Genomic DNA, 20,265 nt, shown 5'->3' with positions numbered 1-20,265 from the left:
ACACTTCACATGCAAGTCAGTTCCAGAAAAACAACCCAATCAAAAAGTGGGGAAAAGACATAAGCATATATTTATTCAAATAAGACATACAGATGGTTAACGAACACATGAAAAGATGCTCAACATCTCTCATTGTTAGGTAAATGCAGATCAAAACCACAGTGAGATATCACCTCACACCCGTCAGAATGGCCATCATCAAAAAGTCTATAAACACTAAATGCTGGAGAGGGTGTTGAGAAAAGGGAACCCTCTTTCACTGTTGGTGGGAATGTAAGTTGATGCAGCCACTATGGAAGACAGTATGGAGATTCATTAAAAAACTATGAATGAAACAACCATATGACCTAGCAATCCCACTACGAGGCATATATTCTAAGGAAATCAAAATTGAAAAAGACGTGTGTACCCCAATGTTGTAGCAGCACTACTTACAATATCTAGAACATAGAAGCAAGCTAGATGTCCATTGACAGATGAATTGATAAAGAAACAGTGGTACATATACACAGTGGAATATTACTCAGCCATAGAAAGGAACACATTTGGGTCTGTTCTAAATGAGTTTATCATGAACCTAGAGCCTATTATATAAAATGAAGTGAGTCAGAAAGAGAAAAGTATCATATACCAACATGTATATATGGAATCTAGAAAGATGGTACTGATGGAATTATTTGCAGGGCAGCAATGGAGACATAGACGTAGAGAACACTTATGGACCTGGTGGGGTGGGGGGAGGAAGGAGAGGGTGGGATGTATGGAGAGAGTAACATGGAATCTTACATTATTGAATGTAAAATAGATGACGGGAATTTGCTGTATGACTCTGGGAACTCAGACCTGGGTTCTAACAATCTAGAGGGGTAGGATGAGAAGGGAGGTGGGAGGGAGGTTCAAGAAGGAAGGGACATATGTATACGTAAGGCTCATTCATGTTGATGTTTGGCAGAAACAAATACTATTCTGTAAAGCAATTATCCTTCAATTAAAAAAATTAAAATTAATAGGGGTCATTTTTAAAAGGCTGTAGTCAGAAGCCTTGCCTCCAACAATAAAACAAATATACCCATGGTTCTTCTAAGTAGCTTCAGAGACTCTAAATCATGGATCCCCAACCACTGGACCACAGACTTGTACCACTCCATGGGCTGTTAGGAACTGGGCCGCACAGCAGGAGGTGAGTGGTGGGCTGGTGAACAAAGCTTCATCCGCTGCGCCCCATCACTCACATTGCACCTGAACCTCCTCCCCTCCCACCCCTGTCCTGACTGTGGACAACTTGTCTTCCATGAAACTGGGTCCTTGTTGCCAAAAAAGGTTGGGGACTGCTGCTGCAAATGATTAAAGGGTATTTTTAATAATAAGTTTTGAAACAAATGATACATATACTGCTACAAAATTTAAAATCTTTTAAACATTTTTTAAGGATTTATGAATAGAAAGTATATCACCCTTCACTCCTGTCATCACACAGCTCCTCCCCAGATGGAGCCCCAGCACCACTGTTGACTGTCTTTTTGACTGTTCTGTGCATCAGGAAGAACTTTTGAACATGTGGTCTTCCTGTTTTTAAGCACAGATGACAGCTGTTCTTTCCTTTTTTTCAGCTAATATTATATCTCAGGTTGTATCAATGCATAGAGTTGTCTCATTCATTTTAATGGCTACATAGTGTTACACTTTCTCCATTTCCTACTCCTTATTTTCAATACTTGTCATGCAGAGTTTTTAAAACAGAGGGATTACAACCTGATATTAACATCCAAATTTGTTGTGCTCATATTATGAGAAACCCTTGGGCAGACAGTATTAATAGATTTCCCAGCCTCTTTGTCACTCTGTGTTTATCTCCAGGCTTCGAATTAGTAAAATGATTTTACTTATCAATTTGCTCTAGTGATAAAACTTGTTAATCAGAATGATCGGAACTCTAGTGGATCTACAGGTTGTTTGGCATTAAGTTCAGCCCTGTTGAGGGTTCTAATGAGGCTATTTCCTCCGTAGAATAAGCACACCTGTTTTTTTAAATTGTGTCTCCAGTAGATATGATTTGCTTCAAATGAAGAAGGCACCTAGAAATGTGTTGCCTTAGGAGAAGGACTTTAAAACGCTTAAACATTTTGTTTTTGTCTTTCCCCACCCCCAGGTGAATTTTGAAGGAAATAGCCAGATATCACTCACAGTGACTGTGTGGTTTTATGAATGTTATGAATGTCTAGGGGACAGCCCTCAGCCTTAACAATTTTTGATTCTACCATGAGTTCATGTCTATTCCAAAGGCATTTTTCCAATAGGTTTTTGCACTGCATAAATTGTACTTTTTTTGCACTAACAACAAATATTTACATATCACAAGATGTTTACTTTTTTCTATAATTTTTTCCTCCTCCTTCACTCGGTGCTTTCAAGCTCTTGCAAAAGGATTTATTATCTTTATTTATATGTTATAGTGTTTTCTTTCTTATCCAAATCAGAGTGCAGGCCACCAATAAACCTGTCTCCCAGGTTTTGTGTCTTGAGAGACTCCAGAGCCAAACTCATTTTCTAAGATTTGAGACAAAATTGTCACAATTTTTTTTTTTTTACTGTTTCCAGAATTACATATTACTTTCCAATTATGTCAGGGCTTCTGTTTACTTGAAGATAGTGTGAAGTTGCTGTTTTGTGTCACTACTTCCTTTAAAACTATGATCCATTTTTCCACTCAAAGATCTCTGGTTAAAATACTGGAGATAACTAATAGGAAAAAAAATATGATACATGTAGTTTAAGTGACATTATAGGAAAGAGAGGTGTCACCATCCAAAAAAACTATGGTTAAAATATAGGACAATATTTTATGTTCATCTGTGTCCTGTGCATTGCAGGCAGATTCTTTACTATTGAGCCACTGGGAAGCCCTCTAAATGAGAAGAAAGAGAAAATATGCTTTCTCAAAGTAGGAGCCCTTCCTGGGATTTGCTCAGAAGGCCAAATGTGGGCTATGACTGTCTTCTAGATACAGGGTTTAATTTTTTTACATTAAAAAAATATGGTAAAACATATATAACATAAAATTTGTCATATAACCACTTTTAATCATGCAATTCAGTGGCATGAATCATGTTTACAAGGTTGTGCAACCATCACTGTCTAGGTAACTTTTGGTAAAGGTTGTTATTTCTGCAGAGTCATTCTGGTACATTTCATTTTTCTAGAAGTGGATTTGTTTCCTGTGAGTTTTGAGCTTGACTGGCATAAATATATTCACAGTATCTTATATGCTTAATCTCTGCAGCATCTCTGTCCTTTTGGCTTTTAGTTTTCTTTAAGCTTTTGCTTTTTTATTAACAACTTGCATAACTTTTTCCTATTTTCAAAAAATCAACTTTTTGTTTTATTGAGGCTCCATTTTCTTTTTTTTCTAATTCCTCACATCATTTTTTTTCCCTTCAACTTTTCCTTTGAGATTTTTTTTCTCTAAACTCTTAAATTGGAAACATTAATAATGTCATTATTTTTCTAATATAAGTATATGAAGCTGACATTTTTTTCAGAGATCCACTTTAGCCATAATCTATAAGTTTTGATACCTACTACAATCAATAGTCAAAGTATTATGTATTTTCTAAATACTAATTTAATTCATTAACTATCTTTTATCTATGGGTTATTCATAAGTATAATGTTTTCTAAGTTTCAAATGCTAATGGATTTTTTCTGTTAGATTGAACCATGTGCACGTGCTAACATTCAGTCTTTTTATAAGCTATAAAATGGTACTTTCATATGGTTAAATATAATCATTTTCTTTTGTTATTAATGTATAACAACTTCATTTTGGTCAGACAACATTAGATTATGGATTTTAAACCAAAGGTAACCACATTCACACAAAAAATCATTGTTTCTAATATTTTGTATTTTATTTGGGGGTTTTATAATGTTATAAATATGTATGTAACCAGTAATTTTCAAATAAATATCCTCCCTGAGTGCTGGAATGTTTTCTGATAAATGCAGGCTGATTCTCTAGGATGCAGACTCAGATGGAGTTTAGTGCTAGGATGTGTATCAGGGGTGCTTTGGGGTCAACATTGTGGAATCAGGAGGGACGAAACGGGATAGGGCAGAGGAACACTGGCCAGATGGCCTTAGCTAACCACATGGGGGTCTTGGAGTGATGATAGCTCTTCAGGGTTGTCCTGACATGTCCACTGGCCAGGCTGTCATATCTCCCCCTGGATGGGTAGTACACATAGGCTGCTCTTGGAGAGGCTGGTGGTTTAAACTTACCCACTGGCAGCACTTCCACCAGCTGGACAGTGAGTCCTTGAAGGGAGGTCAGGACAGCACGTCCCCATGTTCCCCCCACAGCATGTATCACAGCTCCAGAGGTAGGTGATGAGGGTGTACTGTGGAAATTCTTGATGACTGATATGTAAGTCAAAACAGTGATTTAGTGATTCTTCTCAATACCCTCTGGTCTAAAAAATAGAGAAGGTCCATACAGGGGAGATATCCTCATTCTCCAGAGTCAGCCCAGTTGTCACCTCTTCTAGGAAGTCATCAGCTAGGTAACTCGTATTTCGGTAGGACCCTGAACACCTCTCGTTTGTTAAACTGAACCATGCTTGGTTAGTGCCCTGTTGTCACCATCCTGAGATTCTTCATTTGTAAACAAGGGGTCTGTTCTTTCCATCATGCGCTGCTTCTATATGATGTAGCCTACAGGTTAAAGTGTCTGCCTACAATGCGGGAGACCTGGGTTCGATCCCTGGGTCGGGAAGATCCCCTGGAGAAGGAAATGACAACCCACTCCCAGTATTCTTGCCTGGAGGATCCCATGGGCGGTGGGCTACAGTTCACGGGGTCGCAAAGAGTTGGACACGACTGAGCGACTTCACTTTCACTTTCACCCTGATTGTGAGTGTTCACACGTGGTCTGTTTTCTCGTTAAATCAAGTGAGAAAAAGACTTGGAATTGTGCCCTATCCACTTTTTAATTATGTCTTCCAGCACAGTGTGCATCATGTGGGGGATGTTCAGTAAATGTTTGTTGAATGAATAAATGTAGACTGAGAACAAACCTGCCTTTTCAAATTTATAATTCTGAAATTCTAAGAGGTAGCCTAGGATAACAGACAGCCCTGGTTTTGGAATCAGTCACACTGACCTGCCTGTCGGGTCTTTCTCTGCTCACACCAGCAGTGTGAGTGTCCAAAGAATGTATTGTCCAGAGTGGGATGCTTGAGAGTGATGGCAAACCGATAACCAGCCAAGATTCCAGGGAAATGAACTGGCCCCATCCTTGATAAAGCGGGCTCTGGACACCCTACAGCCATGTAGACTTAGTTTCATGCTTGGGAGAGTATCTTAACCTCTGCCTCTCAGCTACTTTGTCTGGAAAATGAATATAATTCCTGCTCTTGAACCATTGCTTTGGTTGGGATGATGGGTGGACCAAGAGTATCCAAAGTCACAGGGTGCAATCACTGACCTTGGTGATTCTTAATCACCAAGAGAAAAGAGCAAAATGGGTGTGGATGAAGGAGGTTTATAGACTGTAGAAGGTGTATTTGAGGAGGTCCTTATCTGATGGCCTAAACCAAACTGTTCCTCCTTCACATGTAGTTAAAATGACACAAGCACACGGGGAGGAGCACAAGCTCTGGAGTTAGCCTTCCAGGAACAAATCCTGGCTCCTCCGGACCCTGACTGGTTTTAGATACAAGTTCAGCTGCCTGCTAATCATGGGCTTTTAAGGTTGGGAAGCCCATTGTGCTTCAGTGTCTTTGTCTGAAAGTTGAAGTGGGGATAGTATGACTCTCAGAGGACTGTTGCAAAGATTACCTATGACAGTGACACCCCCAATATGGTCTGTGCACTAGTGCCAGTCCGTGAACTGTTTGTAACCAGGTTAGAAGTACGCACAGGAAATTTAAGAAAGCGAGAAACTCAGCCATCAGCTATGGCTGTGACATCCACACTCAGGATGGTGGGATCCTGAACATCCCAGAGACCAGTGTGGGTGTTGCACTTGCAGGGGGAGGGGCACAGGGCTGAGCTGCACACTAGCAGTGCACAGCGGGTCACTGATCAGGCAGCAATGGACTGAAAATGTGAAATTAAATAAAACTGATACTTAATCCCAGACAGGTGAGAAACACTGCTTTTGAACAATGCTGGATGTGTAATTAGCTTTCAACCAGTACTACCCTCTCCAGCACTACCCTCTTTATTAATTGTTACCATCTTATGCTTAAAATGAGACCATATGGGCTTTCAAAAGGCCCTACTGTACATTGTCAATATTTGTAATAGCATTAAAAAGTTGGAAATAATTAAATTTCTCTTTACGTTTAGAGGTCCCCCCTCCCCAATGCAATACTCTGCATGTATTTATACTGATGCTATTCTTGAATCAGCAACATGGTCCTAAAGTTGAAGAAGGTACCTGGAAATACAACAGGCTACTTTAAAGCTCTTCAGAGTTTTTTAAACACATAAAAGATTTTATGTGTGAGCTCTTAATTTTCCTTTAAAAACAGAAAGAAGAGGGATTAACTGAGCTTTTGTATTTTATTTTTTTAAAATATAAATGTATTTATTTTAATTGGAGGTTAATTACTTTACAATATTGTATTGGTTTTGCCATACATCAACATGAATCCGCCACAGGTATACACGTGTTCCCCATCCTGAACCCCCTTCCCTTCTCCCTCCCCGTACCATCCCTTTGGGTCATCTCAGTGCACCAGCCCCAAGCATCCAGTATCATACATCGAAACTGGACTGGCGATTCATTTTATATATGATATTACACATGTTTCAATGCCATTCTCCGAAATCATCCCACCCTTTCCCTCTCCCACAGATGTTCTAAGAAATTTTTTTTCCCAAAAACTAAAACAGCAATATGTGTTGAAAACTGGGATAAACATATATTTATTTGAATTTAGACCTAAAATATAGCATTACAAGAAGAAATAACATGCCCAGCACTATGAAACCTCCATCTGTACTCCAGGCCCATCTGACTTGCCTTAGGAGTCAAACTGGGATTGTGTGTTTGTGTGTGTGTGTGTGTGTGTGTATTTTAAGAAGAACCAAGGTTAAGACACACTAAATGCTTTACACAAAGTATACATTGAATGGTTCTGACTAAATTCATTCTTTCACTCAGCAACCATGCTTGCAATTATCCATCCCAATAGGCGGAAGCTTGGGATATACCAAAACAGTGTTTGATCCAAAATCTAATCATATTTAATTCTGGAGAACATTATGTGAAAAACATTTTTCAAATTACATTTTGCAGACTATCTAGACAAAGAATGAGTCTCCTAGATGTAGTTTATATCACATTAGAAATGTCACGAGTAATGATAAACAGAGGATTGAGGGTTTTAAAACCCTACATTTCACAACAATAAAAATTTTTTTAAAATCTGAATTTATATTGATTCCAATAAGACAGAAAATAGGAGAAAGGGAAAGCTCTTTTTTGCAGTAGAATGCCAACTCATAAATCTAAACAGATTGACAGAAAAGTACCATATGGCAGCCATCATTGTCATAAATAATTCAGACAAATTTCATCATTGGCTGAATAGACAGTGAATGTTTGGGGGCTGGGGGAGTCATGGCATTTTCATGGACTCAAAATATTTTATCAGATTAATTCTTTAGGGAAGAATTATATTTTTAAGTTGAAAACTCTGGCAAACACCAGGCTAAGCAAGTAACCAAAATAAACATTACCAATATTGAACCTAATGACACCCTTAGCTTTTTTGTTTGTTTCTTTAAAAATGTATTTACGTATAGTTGACTTACAATGTGTTAACTTCTGCTGTACAGCAGTGATTCAGTTATAGAGATGCATACATTCTATTTCATATAATTAAATCAGGGTGACAATATACAGCCTTGTCATACTCCTTTCCCAATTTTGACCCAGGCAGTTTTCCATGTCTGGCTCTAACTGTTGCTTCTTGACCTGCATACAGGTTCCTCAGGAGACAGATAAGGTGGTTTGGGATTCCCATCTCTTTTAAGTTTTCCAGTTTGTTGTGGTCCACAGAAAGGCTTTAGCATAGTCAATGAAGCAGAAGTAGATGTTTTCCTGAGCAGAGACCATAAGGCCCCAGAGCCTGGAAATACACTTCCTGGTCCTTTACAGGAAAACTCCGCCCACCCTGCTCCAGATCCCTGCTGTTCTAAGCGAGGCCTGTGGACCAGCATCCTTGGCCTGCCCTGGGAGGCTATTAGAACACGGAATCTTATCTCTAACCCAGACCCACTGACTCAGAATCTCCAGATCCCAGGTGACTCCTGCTCACAGTACAGTCAGAGAAGCGCTGGTTTAGAAGCCCTGCTCCATCATTCTGTGGTTGCACCCTCCCCAGGGGCAGACGGAGAGGACCAGGGGGTGTGGCCACCAGGAGCCCCGCCCCCTCCAGGCCGTGCTCTGAGCACCTGGACCCCAAAATCCCTGCTCCCAGAGCCAGTGCCGGCCTCCCTCCCGGGGCCAATGTCCCAGCCCGACAGGAGGTCAAGATTCAGCTCTTTAAGAGGCAGAAGAAGGTGGTCTGGGCTTGGACTTAAAGGCTGGGGGTGCTCTTTCTGAGCAGCAGATTGCTCAGGGCACAAAGAGGCTCAAAGCCAGAGATGGGAAGAGCAGGGGGAGGGCTGGGCACTGGGGCGGCTCCTTCTTCTGCTGTCCTGCCTTCTGGCTTGGAGCTCAGTGTCCAAAACCCCAGTCTGCCAGGTTTCAATAGTTAGGAAGGTGTACTTGACAGTTTTGATTGACTGATTTATAACGTTTAACTGTTTAAACATATAGTATGGGCTTCATTTGTACTCTTGACTTGGGGCCACAGATGTGAGTGACAGGTCTGTTAAATGCTTCTCAAGTGTGTTCAGAGGACTCTCTGCATCAAAACCCACTGGGTTGTTGGTTAAAAATTCAAATCCCAGGCCCCGCTATGTGACCTTCTTGATCAGATCTTTGGGAATGGAGCCTAGGAACCTGCATTCTGACCCCTCCTCTGGTGACTCTGATCCACAGCAGAACTATAGGAGCACGTGTAATGAAAGGGGAAGGGGGCATGGAGGGGAGCTGCTACGAGTGGTGGGAAGTGTCAGGGGGAGAGAGGCAGGTCCCAGGTCAGAGGTAAGTGCTGACCACCAGCTCACTCCCTTCCTGCTTCTCTCCTGATTCTCCTCACAGCCTGGCCTGATCCCACCCCTGGGAGCTGGCTGCAGGGAGAAGCTACCAGAATGGGACAAGGGTGTCCTCCTGCCGATCTTGGGGCTCTCGGGGGCTGAAGGAAGGAAGGATGTGAGTTAGGGGCAGTAGGAGCAAAGGGGCTGCGAGAGCCTGGAGGGACCTCACGGACCCACCCAGGGAGTCAGGCTGAAACTGCTGAGCAGGTGTTTGGGCAGGGAGACCTCCTGGTCCTGCGGGACATTGGTGGAGTGGGGACAGACCGCGTGGTCCCATCTGCCTGGGCTCACAGGCTGCATCTGTCAGTTAGGAGTCCTATGACATTGATCAAGGTCCTAAAGTGCTGTAAGATGGGGCTTCTAATACCCTCTGAGCTTGCGTTAAAATTAAACATGATAGTCTTTTGTTCAGGCCCATGACACTGGCAGAATGGGCAAGTGTCACAGTCTTCATACTGCCAGGAATTTCTGTAGCCACCGACAAGCCCAGAAGTGGCATGGTAAGTAGTACAAGAAAGCCCATTTGGATTAGCCCTGAAGCCCAACCCTTTTGGAGATGCTTCTCATGCCAAGAGAATTGTGCTCAAAAAAGTAGGGGTTGAAGCCAAACAACCAAATTCTGCCATCAGGAAATGTGTCAGGGTTCAGCTCATCAAAAACAGAAAAAATCCCAGCCTTTATACCCAGTGATGGTTGCCTAGATTCTATTGAGGAAAATGATGACATTCTGGTTGCTGGATTTGGTTGCAAAGGTCATGCTGTTGGTGACGTTCCTGGAGTCCTCTTTAAGGTTGTCAAATTAGCCAGTGTCTCTCTTTTGGCCTTATAAAAGGCAAGAAGGAAAAACCAAGATCATAAATTCTGATGAAGAAAGCATGATAGTAATAAATTTTTATATACCAAAAAATAATGAAATGTGATAGTTAAGTAAAAACACATCCTGGCACAGAGAACAGAATAAGGGGCAGCTGATGTTTATTGGGACTCTCATTACCTTACACCTCTGCACTTCTTGATGCATAGCCACTTGTTACTGGCTGTGCGCAGTCACGTCTGACTCTCTGCAACCCTTTGACTGTAGCCTGCCAGACTCCTCTGTTCGTGGGATTCTCTAGGCAAGAATACTGGAGTGGGTTGCCGTTTCCTCCTCCAGGGCGTCTTCCTAACCCAGACAAGGAACTTGCCTCTCCTGTGTCTCCTGCATTGGCCATTGAGGCTGGGAAGCACTTGTCACTGCCTGATAAGATCAATTTCCTCAATCCCCCAGGGGGCGCATGTGGTAAGGAATCTGCCTGCAACTATAGGAGACCCAAGAGATGCAGGTTTCATTCCTGGGTCAGGAAGATCCCCTGGAAGAGGAAATGTCAACCCACTCCAGTATTCCTGCCTGGGAAATCCCATCCTCTGTCCCTGGGGTCCCAAAAAGTCATCATGACTGAACACACACACCCCTCAGACCCCAGGGACAGGAAGACTCCATTCACAGCCCTGTTATAGACTCGTGCTTGGCCAGTGGCCCGGAGCTCCTTGAGCGTCCCTGCGCAGGAGAGACTCCTGAAGTTACTGCTGAGCTGCTCATCCTGTATGGTTCCCAGGATTTCCCTCCCAGCAAGCCACAACTTGGGACTCAGGCTCAGGTTTGTGATGAACTAAGGCTGTGGTGGTTTAGTCACTAAGTCATGTCCGACTCTTGTGAATCCAAGGATTGTAGCCTGCTAGGCTCCTTTGTCCATATGGGATTCTTCGGGCAAGAATACTGGAATGGATTGTCATTTCCTGCTCTAGGGGATCTTCCTGAACCAGGGATTGAACCTTGTAGCTTCTGTATTGGCAGGGAGATTCTTTACCACCAGAGCCACCAGGGAAGCTCAACTAGGCTGGGCTGGTATGAAACCTCCAAGGACAACTGTGCTATACTGAACATCACCACCAGGGGGCAGAGGAATCCATGTATCCAGGTGAGCAGCGTGGAAAGGCCATGGAAGGAGGCGACAGGAAGACCTCTCAGCGGGCAAGAGGTATCACAGGCCCCCACCTCATGCACCTCATCTACACCCTAGACACAGAAGAACACACTCCTGCTCCTACAGAATCACCTGATTTATTTACTCTGTTCCTCATCCAGATAGAGTCCTTATAGCTTAAACATGGCAAAGGTTTGTGGTTTGTAAAATCACCAGGGGAGCTCTGTAAATCCCAGTGCTGAAGCCTCATCTCAGTTAAATCAGTATCTCGGGAGAGGGAAGGCAGAAGGCAATGCTTTTTAAAACACCACAGGTAATTCCACCCTGCAGCCAAGAGAGGACCTCTGTTGGAAGCAAAAGATCTCATTTCTTCCCAAATGGCAGCAGCTTTCATTGCTAGAAAATGTTTGTCACTCTGTCTTTTCTGACTCTTTGGAACTCCATGGACTATCAGTTCAGTTCAGTTCAGCTGCTCAGTTGTGTCCGACTCTTTGTGATGCCATGAATTGCAGGACGCCAGGCCTCCCTGTCCATCCACCAGAATTCCATGGAATTCTCCACGTAAAAATACTGGAGTGGGTTGCCTATTCCCTTCTCCAGGGGATCTTCCCAATCCAGGGATCAGACCCGGGTCTCCTCCATTGCAGGCAGATTTTTTACCATCTGAGTCACCAGGAAAACCAAAGATGGTTTGATTTCTTCCTATTTTGTTACTGACCCTCCCCAGTCAGACCCAAACAGGGGGCTGGAAGTCCTTTAACCAGGTTTGTGTGTGTGCTTAGTCACTCAGTCATGTCTGACTCTGCAACCCCATGGACTGCACCCCTCCAGGCTCCTCTGTCAGTGGGATTTCCCAGGCAAGAATATTGGACTGGGTTGCCATTTTCAGCTCCAAGGGATCTTCCTGATACAGGGATCAACACAAGGCTCCTGCACTGGCAGGCAGGTTCTTTATTGCTGAGCCACCTGGGAAGCCCCTCTGCCAGGTGTGGCTTGTCCCAATAGAATGTGCTCTAGAGGACACACTCTCTCCTAAAAGCACTCCTGGGACTGCTGTGTGTGATTCTTATCAGCTGGGGGATGGAGGGGTTCTCACAGCACAGGCTCAGCTGAACTGCTCGTGGCTCCAGGTTGTAATGCTGGGTCAGCATCTCTGCACACGGCCCCATTGCCGCCATTTTGAATCATAGAGCTGGGCTCCGCATCTCTGCACTTGGCCCTGGGCCGCCATTTTGAATCACAGTGCTGGGCTCAGCATCTCTCCACACGGCCCCCCTGCCGCCATCTTGCATCACAGTGCCGGGCGCAGAGACACACGGCCCTCAGAACTGAGGTGGCTTTTCACACCAGGGAGTCTTGTCTGAAGGGCCAGGTGTGAGGCTTCTGCACGAGGTGCCCTGTGAGCAAGTGAAACAAGACTCAGCACAGAGGGAGAGAAAAAAGGTGACACTTTATTTCATTATCCAGATTCTACTTTTACTCCAGGAAATTGTTGGTGGGCTTTGTCAGTGACTGTTCCATCACAGCCCAGCCTCCCTGAATATTAAGGGCCCCGCCTTACCTTTAGTGGCTATTTCCTTTGTTACCTGTGGAGATAATCTTGATGAAGAGAAAGAGACGAATTTCTCCCTATGCCTGAAGGTTCAATAGGAAACGTATTGATATAATCAGTTTTGTTTTGTTTTCTTTAATGCATAAGGTAACTTCCTCTTGGCTGGGGCTTGATGTTGCACCGGAAATAAGTGGGAGTTCCTGGTGCCCTTAATTTGAGGAAGACAGCCTGGTATTGCTTAAATGGGAAAGGGAAGGATATAGGCATCAGGGTACACATAGAAGCTTGTGTAGCCCCATACACAGGTATGGACTTCAAGATGACAGGCTAAGATGGCCTTGTCACTATGGAAACAATGTGTCCATGCTGTTGAGACAGAAAGGAAGAGGGGCACATATATTGAGAAAAACAGGATCCCACAGAAACTGGCTTGAACCAGCTAATCAAGATGGTGTTGACCGTGGTCTGGTCTCTGATCCTGCATTATAACACTAAAAGTCACTCCCTTCTCACCATGGCTGGTGCTGTGATAGTTCGAAGGCTGATCATAGAAGGCTAAAAAGTGATACTGAAGGGGTGGGGGGCGTCTGGCTGCTCGCCGCTCAAAAGCCAATACAGAGACGAGGTTGGTGGAAAAGAACATTATTTTAGTTGCCAGTATATATGAGTTGGGGGAGAGTGGGCAGCTGTCCAAAGGCTGATTTCCCCACTGTTGATAGTGGACAAGAGCTTTTATAGACAAGGAGAGGGCTGTGAGTATAAAGAGTACAGTCAGCGCTGACAGTCGTCTTGAAATTAGTCGTTGGTGGTCTGACCAGCATCACCTTGATTGTTTTTAGTACAGCTAACCTGCAGATGGTGACTGCAGCCATGAAATTAAAAGACGCTTACTCCTTGGAAGAAAAGTTATGACCAACCTAGATAGCATATTCAAAAGCAGAGACATTACTTTGCTGACTAAGGTCCATCTAGTCAAGGCTATGGTTTTTCCTGTGGTCATGTATGGATGTGAGAGTTGGACTGTGAAGAAGGCTGAGTGCTGAAGTATTGATGCTTTTGAACTGTGGTGTTGGAGAAGACTCTTGAGAGTCCCTTGGACTGCAAGGAGATCCACAGTCCTTCTGAAGGAGATCAACCCTGGGATTTCTTTAGGAAAGGAATGATGCTGAAGCTGAAACTCCAGTACTTTGGCCACCTCATGTGCGAAGAGTTGACTCATTAGGAAAAGACTCTGATGCCTGGGAGGGATTGAGGGCAGGAGGAGAAGGGGACAACAGAGGATGAGATGGCTGGATGGCATCATGGACTCGATGGACATGAATCTGAGTGAACTCTGGGAGATGGTGATGGACAGGGAGGCCTGGCGTGCTGCGATTCATGGGGTCGCAAAGAGTCGGACACGACTGAGTGACTGAACTGAGCTGAACTGAATCTTCAGTTTTCTGTGATTGTGGTTTTCCGTCTGTCAAAATTGCCGGGAGAAATATCAATCACCTCAGATATGCAGATGACACCACCCTTATGGCAGAAAGTGAAGAAGAACTAAAGGACCTCTTGATGAACATTAAAAGAGGAGAGTGAAAAAGTTGGCTTAGAGCTCAACATTCAAAACTAAGATCACGGCATCCCAGTCCCATCAATTCATGGGAAATAGACAGGGAAACAGTGGAAAGTGTAACAGATTTTATTTTCTTGGGCTCCAAAGTCACTGCAGATGGTGACTGCGGCCATTAAATTAAAAGACCCTTTGCTCCTTGGAAGAAAAGTTATGACCAACCTAGACAGCTTATTATAAAGGAGAGACGTTAATTTGCCAACAAAGGTCCATCTAGTCAAAGCTGTGGTTTATCTAGTAGTCATGTATGAATGTGAGAGTTAGATTATAAAGAAAGCTGAGTGCTGAAGAATTTAAGCTTTTGAACTGTGGTGTTGGAGAAGACTCTTGAGAGTCCCTTGGACTGCAAGGAGATCCAACCAGTCCATCCTAAAGGAAATCAGTCCTGAATATTCATTAGAAGGACTGATGTTGAAGCTGAAACTCCAATACTTTGGCCAGCTGATGCAAAGAACTGACTCATTAGAAAAGACCCTCATGCTGGGCAAGATTGAAGGCGGGAGGAGAAGGGAATGACAGAGGATGAGGTGGTTGGATGGCATCACCAACTCAATGGACATGAGTTTGAGTAAACTCTGGGAGTTGGTGATGGACAGGGAGGCCTGGTGTGTTAGAGCCGAGGGGGTCACAAAGAGTGAGCGACTGAACTGAACCAGTTCTCAGACTATACAGACACAACTGTGTCCCACAATTAAGTCAATTCTGACACTGTCTCCTGGAGTTTTTGTTAGACCTTGTTATAGGTCAAGGACCCAGTCCCACAATACTACCCCTTCTTCTCAACTTCAGAAGCCAGTGGTGAGTCTAGGTGGTTACCTGTTTTTCTTACAGACTGATCACAAATCAGGCTTCCCATAACATCCTCCTTGGGTTTGGTAATTTTCTAGAGTGGCTTACAGCTCAGGAAAACAGCTTACTCAACTAGATCACTAGTTTATTATAAAAGGATTCAACTCCAGCACAGCCAGATGGGAGAGATGCAGAGAGCAAGGTAGGGGGAGGGGCAGGGGCTTCCAGGCCTCTCCAGGTGAGTCGCCCTCCCCACACCTGCACAGGTTCACTAGCCGGGAAGCTCTGTGAACCCCATCCTGTTGGTTTTTTTATTGAGCCTTCATAGAAACATACTTTAGTCAAGACTGGTTAATGCATTGGCCATTGGCAGTTCAGCTGTTTCCAGTCCTTCTCCCTAGACATGGCAGGGTGCGGCTGAAAATGCCAACCCTTTAATCAGGTGTTTGGTTATTCTGACAAACAGATGAATTCACTAAAACTCAGGTGTAGTTGAAAGGGGCCTGTGATAATTATCAAAAGATACTTCTTCACTCTTACCTTAAAGCACCTAAGGGTTTTGGGAATTCTGTGCCAGCAACATCATGAATACTAAATACATATCCTAATTATAAGTCACAACATCACAGTCTTCAAGGTTCATCCACGCTGCGGTGTGTGTCAGAATTTCCTTCCTTTTTAAGGCTGAGTGATATTTCATTGTATGTTTATACCACACTTTGTTTATTCATTCCAGAAACATTTCTTTGAATGCATTTATTTTCTTCATATATATGCATATGGGCTTCATGTATGGGAAAAATGACTGAAGTTATTCATTTCCCTCTTGAACTGATACCTGCTTATTGGCTGATTCAAAATTTATTTATTTGAGGGATAAACAAAGTAAGTGTTGACTTCTTATGTATTTTTCTCTGTGCATCAGTTTACTGCTGCGTAACTGTCCTTCATGCCAGAAGAATGTGCTTTACTTTTCCTTTTTCTTTACTTTTCCCTGCTCTTAACAAAACAGGATTCCTCAGGGCCAGCCTAGCAGCAGACCAGACACTGGGGAGCCTGGGGCTGTCATCTCAGTAGCCTGGCAGCTTTGTGCCCGTCATCTGTGCTCACCTCCACTGACCAGGACTGGCCACTAGCTCAGGGTATCTCGCGGTGGGGTGGGGTCTCTCCCAGGAAGGCCCCCCAGGGTCCTGCTCCATTCCAGTTGGAGACCTTCCCACAGCGCCCTGGTTTGGTCCTGATGAGGGCAGGGTGCCCAGAGGGCAGGCTGCTATCTCCTTCTGCCAGCTTTCTCTGGTCTTCACCACAGCTGAGGGGCGTTTCTGCTGCAGCCTGCCCCTCCCTCTCCACCTTCTGGGTGGGGACTCGAGCTCAGAGCGCGCCCTCTGGTAGACTTGGCAGCCCAGTGCGGAACGAGGGCGCCTGGGGTCCTGCGCCCCGCGCCGTGAGGTTCCCCCACCGGCTCCATCAGCGGCGCCTGCGGCCTCCCCTCTCACCTGCGTGTGGCCCCCGGCTGCCCCCTACCCCAAGTCCCCGGCCCCCGCGGGTCCAAGCTGGCAAGATGGGGCCGGTGTCCCGTGAGGAAAAGCCCAACCCGCTGCAGGACGCGAACTTCTGCTCCCGGCTGTTTTCCTGGTGAGCCCCCCTGGGCTGAGACACCCCGCCGCCTCAGGCCAGTGCCTGAGCTGCGCCTTGCAGGGGCTGAGGATCGAGGGTCAGGGCGAGGGAGCGCTTCCCGATGGCTGCTTGTAGCGGTGGGGTCTCCCCACGCCGGCCGCGTGGTCCCTGTCTGCGCCCTCTGGGTGAGGCGGCGGGAAGGGGTAGCAGGAACGGGAAGAGGGACCTGGTGGCGGGGCGCAGGGTCTCCCTGCCTAGCAGCTCGCTGCCCCGTCAGCCTCCTTAGTCCCTGGGAGCAGGAGGGGCAGCGGGAGGAGGAGGCAGGAGGCAGGGAGGCAGAGAACCCAGCCTGCCCAGGGGGTCACCGCCAGCGGGAGAAGAACCTGACCCTGCACGCCATCCTTAGCCGCCTTTCCCAGTACAGCGCTGGATTCATAGTTCTGCACTAATTCTTACTTTCCCCGCTAAGCAAACAGCCCTGAACCGCTTCCTTTATCTAATTAGTGCTCTGCTCCTGTTGCCATCTTCCAATAATGTCCCCTCCTTTCCCCGCATTCCTTGGGTGACAGCTGAGTCCAACCGCACTGGGTTCCCTTGTCCCTGTGTCTGTGACCGTGTCTCCCTGCCTCCCTCTTTCTCTCCGTGTGCATCGCTCACTGTACATCCTGGTACCTAGTTGTGACACATTTCATGTGTGTAAGAACACTGTTGTTTTTTATTTAATGAACGGGGACATAATTCTTGAACCCATTTTGCTTTTACTTGGGATACATTGGGAGGACTGGAGGATGTATTTGACCAGCCCCTTACCTAACTGAATGTCTCTGCTTCCACCTTTGAGAGTCACCCTGGGAATGGGGTCCCTGAAGCCTATGGGGTCTTATCTGCATCTCTAGCCTTTCCAGAAGCAGTGCATGGTATTGATGCAGGTGGTCATGCCCAGGAGTCCTCTGATCCTGAAAACACTGAAGGGTCCCTAAGCTGGGAGGAAACTCACAGATGAGAAGGGATTCAGAGATACGAAGCTCTTAACTGAAGTTTTCCATCTGGTAGCTGCTGCTACTGCTGCTAAGTCGCTTCAGTCATGTCTGACTCTGTGCGACCCCATAGACGGCAGCCCACCAGGCTCCCCTGTCCCTGGGATTCTCCACACTGAAGTGTGTTGTCATTTCTTTCTCCAATGCATGAAAGTGCAAAGTGAAAGTGAAGTTGCTCAGTCGTGTCTGACTCTTAGTGACCCCATGGACTGCAGCCTACCAGGCTCCTCTGTCCATGGGATTTTCTAAGAGTACTGGAGTGGGGTGCCATTGCCTTCTCCACCATCTGGTAGCTGGGACCACTAACTAGGTGGGGTGGAACCTCTGTGTTTAATCACACTTGAGTGATTATTTTATCTTTTGTTCCTGGACCCTTCATCTTTCATCTTTCCCACGCAGTCTGGTATTTCCTTTGTTGTTATGTGGGAGGACCTTGGGGATCTCCAAGAAACAGAAACTCCTGTGCATGTTTTGATGGTGGTGTATTCAGTGTATGTGGCTACATCTCTTGGCCGTTTGATAGCCCTTGAGGAAAAAGGATCAAGAAGGAAAAATATGGGTGTGGGATTCCCTGTTGACTCAGTGGTAAAGAATTTGCCTGCCATAGCAGGAGCCCAAGAGACCTGGGTTTGATCTCTGGGTGGGGAAGGTCCCCTGGAGGAGGAAATAGCAATCCACTTTAGTATTCTTGCCTGAGAAATCCCATGGACAGAGGAGCCTGGCAGGCTATAGTCCATGGGGTTGCAAAAGAGTGGATATGGCTGAGTGGCTAAATAGCAACAACTGTAAATGATACCAAAGTAGAGCCGCCTCTTCTAACTTCAGGCAGGGCAAGGAACTCTCCAGGGATGTTCTATTTGTGGAATTTCAAAAGGTGTGTGTATGGAAATGGGAAGATGAGGACTTCTCATTGATTTGGGTAGACCCCCATTTCCAATTTTCCTGCTGAATTGGAAGGAGCTATTACCTCTTATTTTGCACATGAAGTCACTTAAGCAGAGAGTTTGAGTAATTTTTTTAAACTTTATTTTATATTGGAGTATAGCCAATTTACAATGTTGTGATAGTCTTGTGGACAGGAAATGGACTCCGTCATAGTCGCTCAGTTGTGTCTGACTTCGAGACCCCATGGACTGCAGCCTACCAGGCTCCTCCATCCATGGGCTTTTCCAGACAAGAGTACTGGAGTGGGGTGCCATCGCCTTCTCCGATACATGTATCCATTCTCCCCCAAATTCTAAGAGTTTGAGTAACTTGCCTGCATCACACAGCTTAATAGTGAAAGTTGGACCCCAAATCAGGAGTCTTGCTCCCGAGTTTGTGTTGCCCTGTATGTAACTGCTATTTTGAGCCGCTTCTCTTTGGATACTTGTTCTTAAATGCAGGGAGAAGGCAAATGCAAACACAGCTTTGATCTTGTAGGCAGGAGTTTCTCAAGGGAAGTTCTTAAAGTTCTTGCTGTTGGAGATGATGCTCGTGAAACATCTCTATAATCAAGGTTTAGGGCAGCTGTTCTTAGAGTATGGCTCTGAGACCTGCGGCATCCTTGTCACCTGGGAGCTTGTTAGAAATGCAGATCTCCCTATCAAGTCCTTTTAGACCAATTCTGTAAGTTTAGAAATGGTGGGGGTGGGGTTAAACAAGCTCCAGGTGATTCTGATGGAAGGTGGAGGCTGGCTTCTGCTTTAAGCCACTCCTCCCACTGGTGTTGTTCCTTCAGTGCTAACTTTTAAAAGGGGTCCAGAGAGATGTTATGGGGAGGGAGGTGGGAGGGGGGTTCATGTTTGGGAACGCATGTAAGAATTAAAGATTTTAAAATTAAAAAAAATAAAAAAAAATAAAAAAATATAAAAGGGGTCCAGACTTTGTGAAGTTAGTTGGTGACCACAATTGCCATCCTGTTCGTAAAGTCTGAGGTACCCTTGTGATTTCCTTGTGTCCTCCACTCGCTGTCCTGGGAAATTGAAATGAGCCCAGGCAGAAGTGCTGCCCAGAGACAAGGCCCACCTTGTAGAGAAACTGAGTTTTCATCTTCTCATTGGGTGTTTGCTTTTCTTCTCACATTTCATCTGCTTTCTCAGCTTGTAAATGATGCCAGTAACTAGCTTACTGACTTTATACAAATGACCACACTGAGGTTTTAGTGTTTTCACAGCACAGGTAGGACTGATAGTTTAATTGTGAATTTTAGAATATATAATTTTCTATTTCTATAAAAAACTTAAAACTATAGAAGAAGAAGGGCCTCCCAGATAGGTGGCACAGAGGTAAAGAATCTACCTGCCAGTGCAGGAGACACAAGAGATGTAGGTTTGATTCTTGGGTTAGAAAGATCCCCAGTGTAAGAAATGGCAACCCACACCATTATTGTTGCATAGAGAATCCCATGGACAGAGGAGCCTGGTGGGCTACAGTCCATAGCATTGCAAAGAGTTGGACATAACTGAGCACATACAAGAAGAAAGGAATAAGGATTTG

The 20,265-nt window shown here is 45.0% G+C and overlaps 1 protein-coding gene and 1 pseudogene across 1 annotated transcript in view; both read left to right on the top strand.

Annotated features, from left to right (window-relative positions):
- On the top strand, positions 9,644 to 10,071 carry LOC102182027 (annotated as a pseudogene).
- Positions 16,374 to 20,265, top strand: part of LOC102180841 (multidrug resistance-associated protein 4-like) — a 169,069-nt gene continuing 165,177 nt past the window's right edge. The window contains exon 1 of the mRNA XM_018056301.1: positions 16,374 to 16,768. Coding sequence (XP_017911790.1) covers positions 16,374 to 16,768 — 395 coding nt within the window. The remainder of the gene's footprint in view (positions 16,769 to 20,265) is intronic.

This window comes from Capra hircus, chromosome 12 (genome assembly GCF_001704415.2).
Source record: "Capra hircus breed San Clemente chromosome 12, ASM170441v1, whole genome shotgun sequence".
NCBI classification, from domain to species: Eukaryota; Metazoa; Chordata; class Mammalia; order Artiodactyla; family Bovidae; genus Capra; species Capra hircus.
The sequence above is the reverse complement of the archived record's forward strand: the minus strand, read 5'-3'. Positions and strand labels throughout refer to the sequence as shown.